The 15,629-nt window shown below is 37.0% G+C and overlaps 1 protein-coding gene across 3 annotated transcripts in view; it reads right to left on the bottom strand.

Moving 5' to 3' along the window:
• Nucleotides 1-735: 735 nt before the first annotated feature.
• USP25 (ubiquitin specific peptidase 25) overlaps nucleotides 736-15,629 on the bottom strand; it is a 90,098-nt gene continuing 75,204 nt past the window's right edge. The window contains exons 20-26 of one of the 3 annotated variants that reach the window (XM_038124962.1): nucleotides 14,290-14,385; nucleotides 10,754-10,932; nucleotides 9,935-10,013; nucleotides 8,088-8,167; nucleotides 3,461-3,584; nucleotides 2,581-2,776; nucleotides 736-2,145 (exon numbers count right to left, since the gene is read on the bottom strand). In XM_038124962.1, coding sequence (XP_037980890.1) covers nucleotides 1,973-2,145; nucleotides 2,581-2,776; nucleotides 3,461-3,584; nucleotides 8,088-8,167; nucleotides 9,935-10,013; nucleotides 10,754-10,932; nucleotides 14,290-14,385 — 927 coding nt within the window. In that variant the 3' untranslated portion in view covers nucleotides 736-1,972. The remainder of the gene's footprint in view (nucleotides 2,146-2,580; nucleotides 2,777-3,460; nucleotides 3,585-8,087; nucleotides 8,168-9,934; nucleotides 10,014-10,753; nucleotides 10,933-14,289; nucleotides 14,386-15,629) is intronic. The other 2 variants (XM_038125120.1, XM_038125039.1) reach the window with 2 other exon arrangements.

Below are 15,629 nucleotides of genomic sequence, written 5' to 3'. Positions count from 1 at the left end.
GAGGATAACTGGCTCCTTTGGGGTAAGAGGGGAGCTTTCTTTAAAAGCTTCCACAAACACTCAAACTCAAACCTGTTAGCCATAATGAAATAAAGTTGCTCTTTCACATCTAATTCTTTTTACTATTATTAAAAACGTATGATGTCTGATCTGTTCAAAACCTTGTTTAAAAATACAGTGCTAAGTAGGTATATTCTTGAGTTTCAAATCAAAGTGGAACAGGTGCAAAATGTAAAAGCTTTTAAAATGTATCCTCTCCCACTTCATAGTAAGCATACCTTTTTCTTTAAGAGGGATATTTCACACATCAACAGTCTCAGAACTAAAATAATGCTCCTTTGCAGTATTTAACTTCTAAAAGATCAATATTATTTTTTTTAAAAAAGAATTTGATAAAATATATGTGTGGTTTGAAAAAGCATGAAGCACTGCAATACTGAAAAGAGGAGTGGAGAACAGCACTGAACATATTGAAGGCCACATTCTATTCCCTGTACATTGTGATCCAGTGTCTCTCCAGAATGAACAGATTCTCAGACTGATACGTACTAATATTGAATTTTGCTGCCTCTTGCTTATGAGATACCCACATTTCTGCCCACTGCATTTCTAGGCGGTCTGAACTTCATCACTCCGTGCCCTCCCTTCCCTCTGTGGCTTTTTATAAACAGATATTCAAACACCACTTGAAAACCTGTAAGGAAAAGTTGTGTCGCTCCAATAAAAACATACAAATAAATATTCACATATTTTACTGATCTAACACAAAACGTTCTCTAAAAAGAGAAGGAATCAAAATAGTGTCAGTGACAGGATTACCTAAGGATGCATTAAATCTTTTTTTCCACAAAATAATTAAGTTTCTTCATTAAAACCAGACAGTATTTCAGTTCTACAAAACAAGCCCGATAGATATGTTCTTTTACTTCCAACAGAAATTTAATTAGGACAGATAAAAGATTTTTGAGATATTTTGTTGCAACAATAGCAACCCATTTCAAGTAAAGAATTAAAATTAAGATTTTATTTCTGGTGATTTACACGACTCAAATACCAATTAAAAATTGATTAATCCTTAAGCTTCATAAATTCAGTTTTTTAAAACCTTTATTTTCTCTACTTACATCAATTTTAAGAAGTTTTGCTTAGAGGGTGTAATATAGTTATATTGAAAATATTTTAAATTTTTTTACTTCAATTTTTTTTTTTTCTGAGAATAGAAGGAAGGTGCCATTATTGTTTTGCTTCAGAAGCCAGTCCCTACCATTAGAAGAGACTTGGCATGGCCATTCACACGCACACTAAAGTGCTCAGGTGCAGTATTAAACAGACCAGTGAAGAATATACAAAACACCATTGTGTATAATACTGTGACAGTTTTTCAATATATTCACATACAGTAATCTCTGAGTACCTGAAAGGAAACTGGCCATAAATCCTAAAGAACCTTGTCTATAAAATTGAGTAACCCATCAATATACTGTATCTCTTCTAAAAATACCCGTATTTTACAATAATATACAAGGTATCTGCTTGCAAACACAGAAGTAGCCATAAATAAAACTTTATTCTTTCTTTTCATTTACAAGCTACCAAGTACCATGTATTTACACAGCACTGGACACTTAAAGTAGTTGCAGTCACAAAATGATCCAGACAGCTGTTGATAAAGTAAAGGATCTTAAGATAAAAGCAAAGTAATACTGTAACAGATAAATGGCAAAAAAGCAGTTTTGCCATAATGATCAGACTTGCATGTTGCATCAATTCTGGTTGAAACGACTGAGCGCCATGCGATTCTCAGCTTTAATCGTTTGCAGTCTGGCTAAAGTTTGTACAGTCATTTCTCTTTTGCAGTTATTAAAATAAAAAAGTTAAAAACTATAGCAGCAACAAGCAAACCCTGTGACAGGAAGGCAAGGTTTAAGAACTAAAAAAGTTTATACAATGTGCTTAGGAAGGTCTGCAGAATTTATCTTCCATCGGCTGGAGTTCGACTGAGTGACAACATGATTCGGGCGTATCTTTCACACAGTTCATGTGTGGAGTAGGAGGGTAACTTTGGCGGGTCATTGAAACCTTTAATCTCTGTAGAACAATCTAGCAGTTTTGGCAGGAAATCTGTCAGTTTTTCTTGCAAGTTGGCTGCAAATCAAACCAGAAAAACAAACATAAGCATTTATGTCCACATGTAGAACTGTCCTTTTTCTGCCCAATGTTAATTAGTGGGTAGAAGAGGAGGAGTTTCACTTTGAATAATTTCATATTCTTTAGACCTACCAAGCAATAACTAGGACATACCAATTCCTAGTAAGATGTTGATATAAACTCCCCTTTAGATAGCCTAACACAACAAATGTTTTCCCATTCAAAAAGCATGTTTCCTTTACAGCCTGATACCCCAGTTCAACATATGGAAAAATCTTTTATTTAAATGTGTACAGAATTATTCAAAAGTCAGGGTAGCTCAAAAAACATTACCAAGGCAAAAAAGATACAGGTTTAATTCCAGATATTGAAAACATCATACTTATAAAAAAGGTGCACAAGGGTCTTTTACCTTAATAATACATGACTTACGTTCCATTTCTTGTCCGAGATAGGAACACCAACGGTTCCTCATATCTTCCACAGCAACAATATCTTTCTCTTCCATTTCATCCACCAGTAGTAATGGCAAACACGGGACAATAAGCTCGTTCATTATGATCAGGCCATTATTTACTTCCTGATCGTCTCCTGATTCAAACAGTGCTGCAGCATGTTCATTTAGTTTCTTCAGAAACCACCACAAAAAAGGAAAGCCTTTAAGTACACAGCATTTCACATTCTACCATGCATCATTATCAGTTTGTTTTAAAGCACAGTCTTCCTACATAATTAGCTGGCAGTTTGTATTAACCACAGCTGTATTTTAACATTTACTCCATGATGCATATGCTGTACTAATCCACTTGAACTTATGCTGTTCCTCAAGCCACTTCATTTCATACCTGCCAACTCCAATTTTGCAGCTGTTTTGTTAAGACTGAGATTCTATCAACGGCTTTTATTTTTTCACTATTGTTAAAAGTGACATAACAAGGAAAAAAAATCCCTTGTTTCAGGCAAGGCATCATTGCTGATGCCTTTGCCAATATTTGTTTCTCTGTCAAACCATGGAAGCGGGGTGAGTCTGCTCACCAGCACTGTCAACCACTGCTCCCACCTAGCCCAGACATGACCGCAGTGAGCCCACTATAATCATAAAGAAAATTACTGGCTATTCACAAAAAATGGGGGGAACAATGTTTTCTTTTTTACTTTTGCTTTTTTTTCCCCTTACAGCCTCACTATTAAATTACTAATGGAGGGAGGTTTGAGGTTTGTTGTAAATGATGCCAACACTTTTCTATTAATTAATTTTATTAGAGCTACGCAGCAAACTCAACATTTTGCATATAGTTCCCCCTTCACTTACTAGCAAACACTCTCGTCTGTAGTGAGATATCAGCTCTTCGTCGTGCCCTCTGTAGGGGCCTTTGGCCAAGAGTTCTTTGTTATTCTGGTAAGCATAGATAAGGTAGAGCAAGGCTTCCATGTAACTGAAGTGAAGAAACAAAAGCATTAGGTGCAACATCCACATATCACCTGCCACAAGGTAACTACTGTGTTCCTGCAAGGACAGGTAACTCCACTTGCTGGATGGCAAGTCCACCCCTTCCCACCAAACTCTTCATAATTTTTTTTAAACTATACAATTTTGTCTTTTACACACACTAGAACAAATTATTTTATTATTAGGTTAGATCATTACACAAGATGTCTGATCCAAAGCTCACTGAAACCAACAGGTATCATTTCACTCACTTCAAAAACAACTTTAGATTGGCCTTGAGTATCTATGAAAACTTAATTTTTCCTGACTGCATTTATGTCACATTGGGTTTGAGTTGCCATTGCCATGAATATCTTCATTGCCATGAATAGCGTTCTACACCTCTGCAAATAAGATTAAAGCTGTCACCTTATTTCTAAAACAAAATGTGTATTTTTAGGCTTTACTAATTGAAAGTTCTTCCCAGTTACATGAAATCTAATGTGATGGAAGAAGCCATCACAGCATTTCAACAGCAGAAGTGCTGTCAGACTGTTTATATTTCTGTCTTTAATCTGAATGCAGAAGATAAATGCAAGGCCAATTGGTAGAGAAGGAATAAGAGAGCACTCAAGAACCTATCAGTTAGTAATTGACAAAGATCCCTTCATGCACAGATGAACAATCTCTCCTGATGCTGCTGCACATCATCTCCTGCAAACAACTGAAATTGTTAATTCTCTGATTTACAAAGACCCAGTTATGACAGACAAGCACTGAAAGCAGTTCTGGTAGCTACCCTAAAAACAGGCAGTTTGATATCTCATTTTTACTCAAATAAAAAAAAAAATGTAGGTAGAGAAATTTCCTAAAGGAGTGGTTAAAGGAACATGAAATTGTGCACTCCCTCCTGATGAGAGTATGAGCTCATGTGTCAAGCTGAAACTACCAAAACCAACTACCAAGACATTGAAAAAGGCTAAAAATTATGTGCACATACAGAGCACATCTGAATACAAGTCAAGAGTTTTCTGAAGTAAATAACTCAAGACATAAGGTTATACCTCCCAATGAGCCAATAAAAAAGGGAAATAAGGGAAAAGGCTACTTGAAGTCCATTTTTCCTAGCCATGAAAACTCTTCATACCACTTGTCACCAATAAAACTGACCAGACAGCTGGAAATTTAATGTAGGAGGAAAGGGGAAAAGATGATTAGAAGAACTGAAACTGCAGGTTATAAAGCCAGAGGAGGACCTTCTCCCGTTCTTAATTCAGTTATTTGTGAAACTGCAGGTTGAAGCTACAGTGCCAATAGCTCTGTTGATGCAAATTAAAACACAGTGGTGGTAGTGGCCTTATTTCCAGTCACCCTCTTCTTGCTCCTTTCCTCAACTATTTGTGGCTCTTTCCTGAAACAACTGTGGTGCCATTTAACACCAAGGTAAGTTATTTTAGATTATCATGACTGTATATCCAAGCTCAGACTCCTTATATATCTTGGGTGTGAGGAGTGGGACTACAGTAAAATTAGCAAACAGATCCATAGAATCATAGAGTGGCCTGGGTTGGAGGTCATTTGGTTCCAACTCCTGTGCCATGGGCAGGGGGACACCTTCCACTAGACTAGGGTGCACAAAGCCCCATCCAACCTGGCCTTGAACACTTCTAGGGATGGGGCAGCCACAGCTTCTCCAGGCATCCTGTTGCAGTGCCTCACCACCCTGAGTGTAAGGACTTTCTTCCTGATAACTAATTCAAACCTCCTGTCTGTCAGTTTAAAGCCATTCCCCCTTGTCCTGTCACTCCATGCTCTTATAAAATGTCTCTCTTCATCTTTCTTGTAGGCTCCTTTCAGATACTCAAAGGTTGCTTTCAGGTTTCCATGCAACCTTCTCTTCCTTCAGGCTGAACTGCCCCAACTTTCTCATCCTGTCTTGACTGGGAAGGTGCTCCATCCCTCTGATCACCTTGGTGCTTCCTCTGGCCTGGCTCCAGCAGCTCCCTGTCCTTCCTGAGCTGGGACCCCAGAGCTGGATGCAGCCCTGCAGGTGGGGTCTCAGCAGAGGGGGAAGAGGGGCAGAATCCCCTCCCTGCCCTGCTGCCCACGGGGCTTTGGATGAGCCCAGGACATGGTTGGCTTTCTGCCTTCTCACAGCTGTACTGCACATGAGTTCAAGTGTGTGCAGGCTAAACCTAAAATCACTGAAGCTGCTCACAAAATTCTGGAGCTCACTAGGTTGAGGCATTGGAACAGAAACAGAAAGCACAGAATGGCAAAATTTTAGCACTGCTTTGAAAAAGGCATTTCAGTCAAATCAGAAAAGCTGTACTGGCTTTCCAAGAACTTAAAAGGCAACTAGTAAAGCATACAGTTTGTTCATTTTTAAGTTGCTGCCACAAGAGTGAGCTGCAGGCAAAACTCCTACCAAGGCTCATTAGCTGCCTGGGTTCATGTCAGCCAGAGTAGGTTACTACTCCACACTGAAGTCAGAGGAGATCTGCCTGAAAGACCCCTTAATTCTCCACCTGCAGTGAAAAGTGGGCCTTGTCACCTGCCATCAGGGATAACAAGTGACCACTGAAAGGAGGCATGAAAAAGATACACCAAACTACTTTAATGTTGATTTTTGTGTTTGTTCAACACATTATAATTAAAGAAATAAATACTGCTTGAATAAAGGTCGACTTTTGGCTCCATCAAGACATTGAGTGCTGCTAGGTTATCACTTAGTGTTATTGAAGCTAAGAAAAGTTTGTCAACAGAGAGGTGGGTTTGTCCCTGCAAAAAAAAGCCTCAAAACAGTCCTACTAATGAAGATCTTATTTCTATTATGAAAGTCTATCCTTTCATGAATATTTTTGAAGTTATGTTTTTATGGTTTTAGTGTTAAATGAACTGACAGGGATCAGCAGTTTAGTCTTGTTTCCAGCATGAGGATGGTACCATTGTTCTCTCAAGTGTGCAAGGTGGAAACCTCAGTAAATCCCTGAAACCTTTGGGAACCTGAAGCTGAAACACAGGTATGTATTTGCACAAGATGCCTTTGGAGCAGGTCACTGGATAGCCAGATCTCACTCATCCACTAACGATATTTAAGTCCTACTATCTTTGTATCAGAAACTTCATGAAGCACTTCTGAAATTGCACCTTTTATTTCTGACCCATATTAGAGTGTAAATATTATCACATTTGTGATAATAGGCTTGTTTTCTAAATTATGAAGGCACTTTTTAACAAACATCTCACCCTAATTCTGCAAGTTATTGTAAATAGTGGAGAACGTCATTTAGCGCATAGCAGAAACCTGTGCTTCCCTCTCTCATCCATGGCATAACCGGAATATGTTACGGCAAGAAGGAATTTATTGGAAACATAGGTATTTTACAATTGAAGGTACCACCCTGGAGTCCCAGTGCCAAAGAACTTGAAGATGTTTCACCCCACCTGTAATCTTGGAGAATGCATGAAGGGGTTCCTATAAACCACACCAATGCCTGTAACATTTTTGTCTCTTTAAGGAATGAAGAAACACCAGACTTCAAATAAGTCAGGCAATCTTCTGACTAATCTTTGTACACAAACTGTTTAAGACCAATAGTGCAGCATATTTCAATTTAGACTACTGGTAAATGTACTGTTTATTACATGGTGGTAACCCAAAGACAACCCAAGACTCTGGGCTCATGGTGCTAGCCTGTATAAAGAGACGTATCATGTCACAAAGGCAAGGCTGTGTCTTTTGCAATCAATTTTCCTGTATTGTTTGGGTTCTTTCATTTTTGGAAAGATATAAGATGAGAAATATGGAGCAATTTACTACTCAACAAAGAGACAAAGAATTAAATTTGACTCCTGCTACAAATTTCCCTACATATTGTTTTGTACACGAAAAATCAGTGATTGACTACATTTATACAGTAATCACCATTCTTGTTGCATGTGTAGATCAGAATAAATATGAGCCATTCTGAATTAAGTACATAAATGTCACCCATTTTATACAACTACAAATTCTGACTTGGTTCAAAAAGAGAAGGGAATGAATCACCATAGAGTTAAGGACAATCAGCTGCAACTATGATAGCTATGCTATAGTTTTTTTCTCAAATATGTTGTTTTCCTGACCTTTAAAGCCCACCATAGGTGGAGTTTTGGCTCAGACTAATGTAGAAGGTAAAAGTGCTTCAGTGGGAAGACCCAGCCAAAAAGCAGGAAAGACACATACTTGACTAATTGTGTCTGCTGATGAAAGCTGATAAATGTATGTGCACAGGTGGTGCCAGAGAAGGAGGATTTCCATGCCTGAGTGACACCCAGAGCACTTAAGAATAGAAGAGAAAGAAGAATAGGGGTGCATGTGGAGGGTGCTCTGAAAAGAACCCATGGCTTGATAAGAGACTGGAAATGGAAATTAAACACTTATTAATTCAGAAAACAGCTTTACTTATCAATATTACATTTTACCTTCATATTGTTCCACTACATTTGAATTCTATACTACACTTACCTCTTATTTTGGAAAAACTCCAATCCTACCATGAGAAACATGGTTGTTTCCCTGAAATGTCTATAGTCTTGATGCCATCTCTGCATGTAAGAAAGGGTAAATAGAACTTCATCCACAAAAATGAAATAGATATTTTTTTAACACAAACCCCCCTCCAGTTAAATTTAGTGTCCAACAGTCACCAATAAATACTAAGGATGCCAGTAGGCTTGCACATGAGGAAAGTCCACCAGAATCCTCCGTCAATTAAAAGGAAATTCTTAAATGCCTTAAACATTTCTAGATGAGATTATTCTTACAGAACCTATTACCATTTGAAAGGAACACAAAGCATCTTTGGAGAACCACAGGTAAAATTATACAAGATCTTGTTTTTTCTACATTACTCAGGAAGTGTTGGAAAGCTTTTTCATATGCCAGATATTAAGCTTAATTTTCAATACAAGAATGACATAGAAAAAGCCTGAACACTTTACATGCAAAGTGGTAAAAAAACCCAAATGCAACTCTGACGAGATGCTCTTGCTGAAGCAGAACATTTATCCTACTGAATCACCATTTATATCAAGTGACTCCTGGTTCACTTTACAGGTAAATGCTCCAGTGAGAAAGGCACTTTCTCTACAGAGGGTTGAGTGCTGACTTTCAATTGTGCATTCAAGATTAAATAGGGGACAGCCCACCATAAGACACAGCTACTAGCAGATTCAACAGGAAGAGCTTGAGAAAACATCCATAAAATGCCAACTCACTATACCAGACTGACACAATCTATGGTGAAACCCCCAACTACCTATTGCAGGAGCTAAAAAAGGGGCACTTTTCTGCAGAGGAACAGAAGATAGCTCTAAGAGGGGGGAGTGGGGGTAAGTCCAGAATTGTTTGTTCTCTCTGTGCAGCATTATTCAGAAAATGGTAAAATGCTGAGCCCTGCACAGCCAAGAACATGCAATTAAAATGCCACTCTGGGGTACCTCCCCTCAGTGACTAGGGAGCCACACTGTAATGTAGTGGTATCTACTGTAAATCCTAAACCTGGTAATGAGAAGTGGACATGAAAATATTTTTCACTGGATTTGTGAGGGAAAGATTACTCCCATTACCCTCCTGATCAAGTTGTTTGGATGTACCCACACAACAAGGAGGTATAGGAGGTGCACTGGAATCTGCCCAGGACATAAATACCCACTGTTAAAAGGTCTTAATGAACAGTATTACTCAGACTTGAAACTGATGCTGGAAAATCAGCTACAGGCTTAGCTTTGAATGTGAGATGAATTATTTTAGCAACTATTAGTCACAATTATTTAATATCCAATATTCACTCTCATTTTCCCTTCAAGTTTTTCTAAACAACACAGGAGGAAAAATTAAATGCATAAGCTGGTCATGCATGGTCTCAGCAAAGAAAAGAATCTGCTGCCCATAAGAAAATGAGAATAGCTGCAGAGATAGCTGCAGGAGAAACACAAACGGGACTGTGCCTGCTATGCAGCTCTCAATATGAGCAATGCTGGGCACAGACCACTCTCCTCCTTCCTTGCCAGCTGCCTAGAAAAAGCCATGTGGTTCGTGTGGTGATAAATTACAAAATATTGTCAGTGATGTCAAGACTCGTTAACAAAGTAAGGACAGATTCCAACCTGACACTTATTAATGGCTCAAACACTGGAATTACAGATGTGGAAAAAACAGCTTTAGCTCAAGAGCAGCCTTTAGATGAGGGCTAAAATCAATAGCCAGTTTTAACTTCTCAGTCTGAGACAAGAAGAAATTTTTGAAGACAAAATTCAGTTTTACTGATAACTATCTCACATAACAAAATTTAAAGCATAAGAAATACTGACCTCATATTCCTCCATGTTTACTTCATCTGGCTTTATCATTTCAAGTTTGGCTTGAGCAACCTTCATTATGTTACGGCACCTTACAAAAAGCAAAAAAAAAAAAAAAAAAAAAAGAAATATTACTGGAAATTCTCAGAGGGTATTATCCTTACAATGATAGGAGGCTCAAACAGTATGAACTACAGCCTTATGCAAACCAGTATGAAAATGCCTTGGAAAATGTACATTTTATTATGCATGGTATAATCAGCAGGAGGGCAAACTTTTGAAGTATGTGTGATGGAGGCCTGTGCTATTTAAAGGATTATTTCTTTTATTTCACTAAATTGCCACATTGCTCAGTCTTTCTTTTAATTTTAAATTCTAGATAGTTTGAAACTCCCTGACAATTACTTTGCAGAAGTTTAGACGATTATTCCCTACACAGAAATAAGACTGTTTTCTAACTTTTAATTTACCTATTTATATAAGTAAGTAGATAGAATTTTGTGTGGAAGAGAGACATTGTCTTGCACTTGAGTCAGTCACTCACCCAGTGGGAAAGGCTTTGCTCTCTACTACTGGCTTTCAAGGCAGTAAGAAAACACAGTGAAAGAAGGTAGAGAAAACTATATGAACAACACTGAGCATTTCTACTTATTTTAGATGAGTAGAAATTCAGCTTCTTGATTATTATAAAGATGATTTGTTTTACAAAGTAAGCATGCAAGCTATTAACTAGGAGATAAAGCCAAACATACTGGCTAAATACAAAGGGTTGTTTCCACACATCAGAGAACATTCATAAACACAGGAAATGAGATGTGCAGATCTTATTACCTTTCATCAAAGCTGAGATTGTGATCTCCAAACTGCTCCAGTAATGTCCTCTCAATTATCTTCTTTGGTGCCTGGTTTTGGATGAAGTAAACAATTGCATGACGCAAACGATAATCACATTCAGGTGGCGGATCTTCCTGGGCTAATTTTAACAGACGTGTGTATTCCAATTTAATTGCCTACATGATTTTAAAAAAAATAGACATTATTCCTTCTGGCTTTCAACTCAAACACCACAGACACAGGATACTTTATGTGCCATGGCATTTGGCCTATAAAATTTTTTAATAGTACTACAGACTACCCTTCTAAGAAGTCTAAACTATGTTTTTAAAAAGAAAACAAACAAAGCCACAGATAAATTGTCAAGTTGGTACTTCCTCTCACCAGTAAAGCTTGACAAAATCCCAAGTAAACCTTCCCTTCAAAAGTAGCTCCAATCCTGTGCTATGTCTCCCTGACAGGAGATTTGTCCAATCCTTAGAGAGGTTTCTTTAGGCCCAAGACAAGTGTAAGATTTCAGAAACTTGACCTTAAGAAATTTTCTGAAGACTTATAAGGTAAAAAAGTACCTCTAATACATGGTTAAATGCAAATAAATGAATAAAAAATACCCTACAGAAAGTTTAGTATACATGTACGATTTGGAAAATACTAAGTGGGAATGAAATACATCCTCCAATGAAAACCAAAAGATAGGATTTCTGAAGAAAATAGTAATTCCATATGAACAGTACTGCCCTATAAGGCAGGATGAAGCCCTCTCTGAATATTTTAGAGAAATTTTAGAGGTCAGAGTAATTTACTTTTCCAGCTTTGCCAGCACATTAGGTTTTAATGAACATCATTTGATATGTTCATTAGATTTTATTCACTGATACTATACAGCATGAACAGGAGCAATAAGAAAAAAGAACTAGAAAAATGGTGACAAATGTTAACACACATTCCATAAATTCCCTCTGAAAACAGGGAGGTTATCAGATGGTTTCCTAACATATTAGCAAAGTTTCAATACAATGTATGCACAAAATAAAGCATCAAAGAAGTCACAAAAAAAAAAACAAAAAAAAAAAAAAAACCCAAAAAACCCCACAAAACAAAAAACCACAAACAAAAAAAAAAAACCCTACTCAGTATTTCAAGTGTCTTCATGCTGTAATACCTGACAGTTAACTATCAGAAATTTGGGGTCCCATCCTCTGCTAATAACACATTTTGTTTCAGGACTAAACATGTAGGCTAATAAGCATACAGGTTTAAACAGAGCAGGTGGAGACCTTTAAAACTTAGGAGAATGTTCAGCATCAACGTCTTCAAATACTCATGATTTGTATTACCATTAAAAAGGATGTTTAGGACAACATTATAAATGCCAAAAGCTACAGTGTTTCAATTATCTTACATCAGAAGTTCCACCATTAGAAAGTCAACATGGCTAACAATTAAACCTTGTTTATTGAGGTAGCAAAAATAAACTGCTTTAGACATTTAATTTTTCATATAGTCACTTAGAAGTAGGAAAAATACAACACAAACCCTATATTTTTATAACAATGCTAAAGTAATGTGGTATTCTACAGATTCAGAAATCTTTAACAAAATGAAAAAAAAAACCACTATTTCTCTTAAAAAAAAAAAGGGACAGTAGAAAAAAGTATTATATACTGTCATTTTCTCGCTAAGGATAACAAAAATCTTCAAGGAAACATTCTGCAAGGAGATGTCTATAAAGGTTAAAGAACAATGATTTGAAGAGATCACTGACCAAGAAATATCTGAATGCTAGTCATGTCTTAAACCTGAGGTCTAGAAGGGGAGTGGAACCTTGGCTGTAACAATGACCCACACCAAAGGAGGTTCCCCTGAGTAACATTAAAACAAAGATACAGAACCCCCCCAGTTTTTTGAAAACACTAATTTCATCAAAAACACATAAAGGAACATAGTAACAGTATTAAAAGACATCATAGAAGCTTTTATACTAAGTTATGGGAAAAAGTGAGGCATCCCTAAACAAAAATTTTGTTCCCAAAACAACCCCACTTCATCTGCATCCATTCATACTAATGTATTCCTTCAAAATGAACCATATTTCACATCTTCTAAGCTATTGCAAACACAATTCAGCAGAAAATGAGTAAGGAAAGTTTTCTACTTTATGTCAAAACATTTTTTCACTCAAAGACATTCTACCCCCATGAAGCCTAAATGTTTAACGACTCAAAATGAAAGACTGAAAGTCATCTCAACTGAACATTGTTTTGATAACTCTAAAGCATTAAATATAATTTTATTTTGAAGTAATCGTCTGTTTTAAAATTATCAAAACACCCTTGATGTAAAAAAATGTAATTAGATATAATTGAACTTTCTGGTTCAAATCAAGGATTTGATCAAATGAGGATTTTTTGTTTTCAACTTGAAAAACACTTTACATATTTTCATTAATAAATTTGGAAAAAAAAAAAAAAGCAACCAACACTGAATCCCAAACAAACCCAGTTTCACTGAACAGAGGCTGCGGCAGATGTCTCTCCCTTCGCTGAGATCAGGCACAGTTAACAGAGACAGCCCTGCACACACATTATGGTTATAAGCTATAACCCTTCTCTAAGTATCCATGTCAAACACCTACACAGACAAACCAAGCAACCCATCCATGAGGTTACAATTTCCTTACCAAGGAGTTGCAGAGGTTTTTGTTGGTGATGGTAGGGTTTTTTGTTTGTTTGTTGCTTGTTTGGGGGTTTTGTCAGTTTTAGAATTTCTTCTAGTGGAAGTACACCATAATAATTAAGAAGAAAACAGACTGCTATGCAATGACAAGCAAGAAACTTTTTTCTCCTCTCCAAATGACATTTGAGAGGATTTTACACTTTACATCATATCAAAGCAACTCCCTTTCTAATACCCTGGAAATTCAGAAGGCCATGAGCCTGAGGTGCTCAGAAGTTTGTGTATTTAAGAAAAATGAACACATTCCTAAATCTGGTGTCACAGTGAAGACTAATCACCATAAAAAGCCTAATGTCTAATTCCCAGTAATAAAACACTGCTTAAATAGATAGTATTGATACCCATGCAGTTACACAAAGGCAAGCAATTTAAAATTATTAAAAATCTTTTAAGGAGTACAAACCAAGAATATCTCTTTGAAATAAACAACAAATTACTAAAAGTCCCTGGGTAAAAAAAAATCCTTATGTCCCACAATCTAGCAAAGGCATGGGTTTTATGACTAACAGGAGAATAAACCCATATACTTTTATTGATTACACATCTAGGTTTCATATTACTAATATGTTACTCACTTCTATTACTAAAAAGCTAAAATGCAGAAAGGTATATGAGCTGCTGACATCAACAGGGCAAATATCTGTATATTTTTCAAGGGACTAACATCTAAATGAGGGACTGATACAGACAAGCATGTACAAATGCTGGAAAATACTTTATATACAGAAAGGGGTAGAGGGAGTAGAATATCTAACAGGAAAAGTCAGAGGAGAAAAAGTTGAAAATGTTAGTTGTACCTTAAAGAACCCTGCTTCTGGCCCACACCTGTCATAAACATTCCTGGCTTTACCTATAGCCATGATAATACCTTGCATGTTCGGGGTCAGCATGACCTGCCACAAGGGATTTAAGGTAAAAGTTTTGAATGATTAATATTTTAATGACTAAATTCAATATGCCTTTAGTGTCATGCAAAATGAAAAAGCAACTTTATGCATGCACATTGATACATTGATATGGCACACTTCAATACAGATCTGGTGAGCATATTCAGCAAATCAAATCATGGCATGTGTATATATAGTTTTACTGTAATAACATTAAAGGAATCTTAAGAAAAAAAAAAAAAAGGAAAAAAATCTGTATCAAAAAAGTTACATGGACCAAACTTCCCAGGAAAGGAACATGCACAGTTCAGCATTAGTACCAAGGAGAAACTGCACACTGAATAAGTGCTACCCATGGCCATGAAAGGATTAAAAAAAAAAGTTTCAAGTAGAAAAACCATCTAATTACACTTGAGATATACCCCATTAAAGCCACCTGTATTTTATGCATATTTCAAGGTCAAAATAAGAGACTCACTGCTGCAAATGCAATCAAGCCCTGAAACATCTGCAGACAATTTCTTAAACATCAAACCCAAAACAATTAACAAACACCAAGCCATACACAAGACATCTCTCACTGCTATTCACATCAATTACACACAATTTGATACATCCAAGCTACTCAGAAAAGCCTTTTTCCTTTTTGATCTGTAAGCAAAGGAAAACACTCCCTCCCTGCCCAAGGTATTGCTGGTGCAGCAACAAACGATGAAGGATCTTAAACTCCCTGTGAGTCTCCCACACATAAAAACATTTTTTTAAAAGTGAATACAGTCACAAAATGAATAGGGAAATAGGCAAGAAAGTTATCCTCCAGAAAGACAATGGCATGGGGACAAAAGTAAAAACAAACAAACAGGTCATTATATGAGGTTAAATCCTCATTTCTTTCTAGGTGGAGACTACACATCTGTGAGAAGCTAAACTCAGCGTGATGATGTCAATTAAACCATTTTACTCCCCACCCCATCCTCCCAGTTATAACTGATCACACTTCCAGGGCAGAATGAGCTGAAATATCTATTTGCCTAGGGAAGCTAAAGCTTCCCAAGAACCCCCGTTCAGAGCCCTGAGAATACGGGCTGCACCAACTCTATTGCAAACCAAAACTAATGTGAGGTAACCAGTGACAATGAAGGGCAGTTTGATGACCAGCAGTGTTGTTTTCTACTGCTGAAACTGGGCAGCAAAAAACAATGCTCCTCAGAAAAACAATGGGTCCCTCAATTATTCCTCAAGTAGTAGCA

Source organism: Motacilla alba, chromosome 1 (genome assembly GCF_015832195.1).
Source record: "Motacilla alba alba isolate MOTALB_02 chromosome 1, Motacilla_alba_V1.0_pri, whole genome shotgun sequence".
NCBI lineage: Eukaryota > Metazoa > Chordata > Aves > Passeriformes > Motacillidae > Motacilla > Motacilla alba.
Note: the sequence above shows the minus strand (reverse complement) of the source record. Positions and strands in the feature narration are given on the sequence as shown.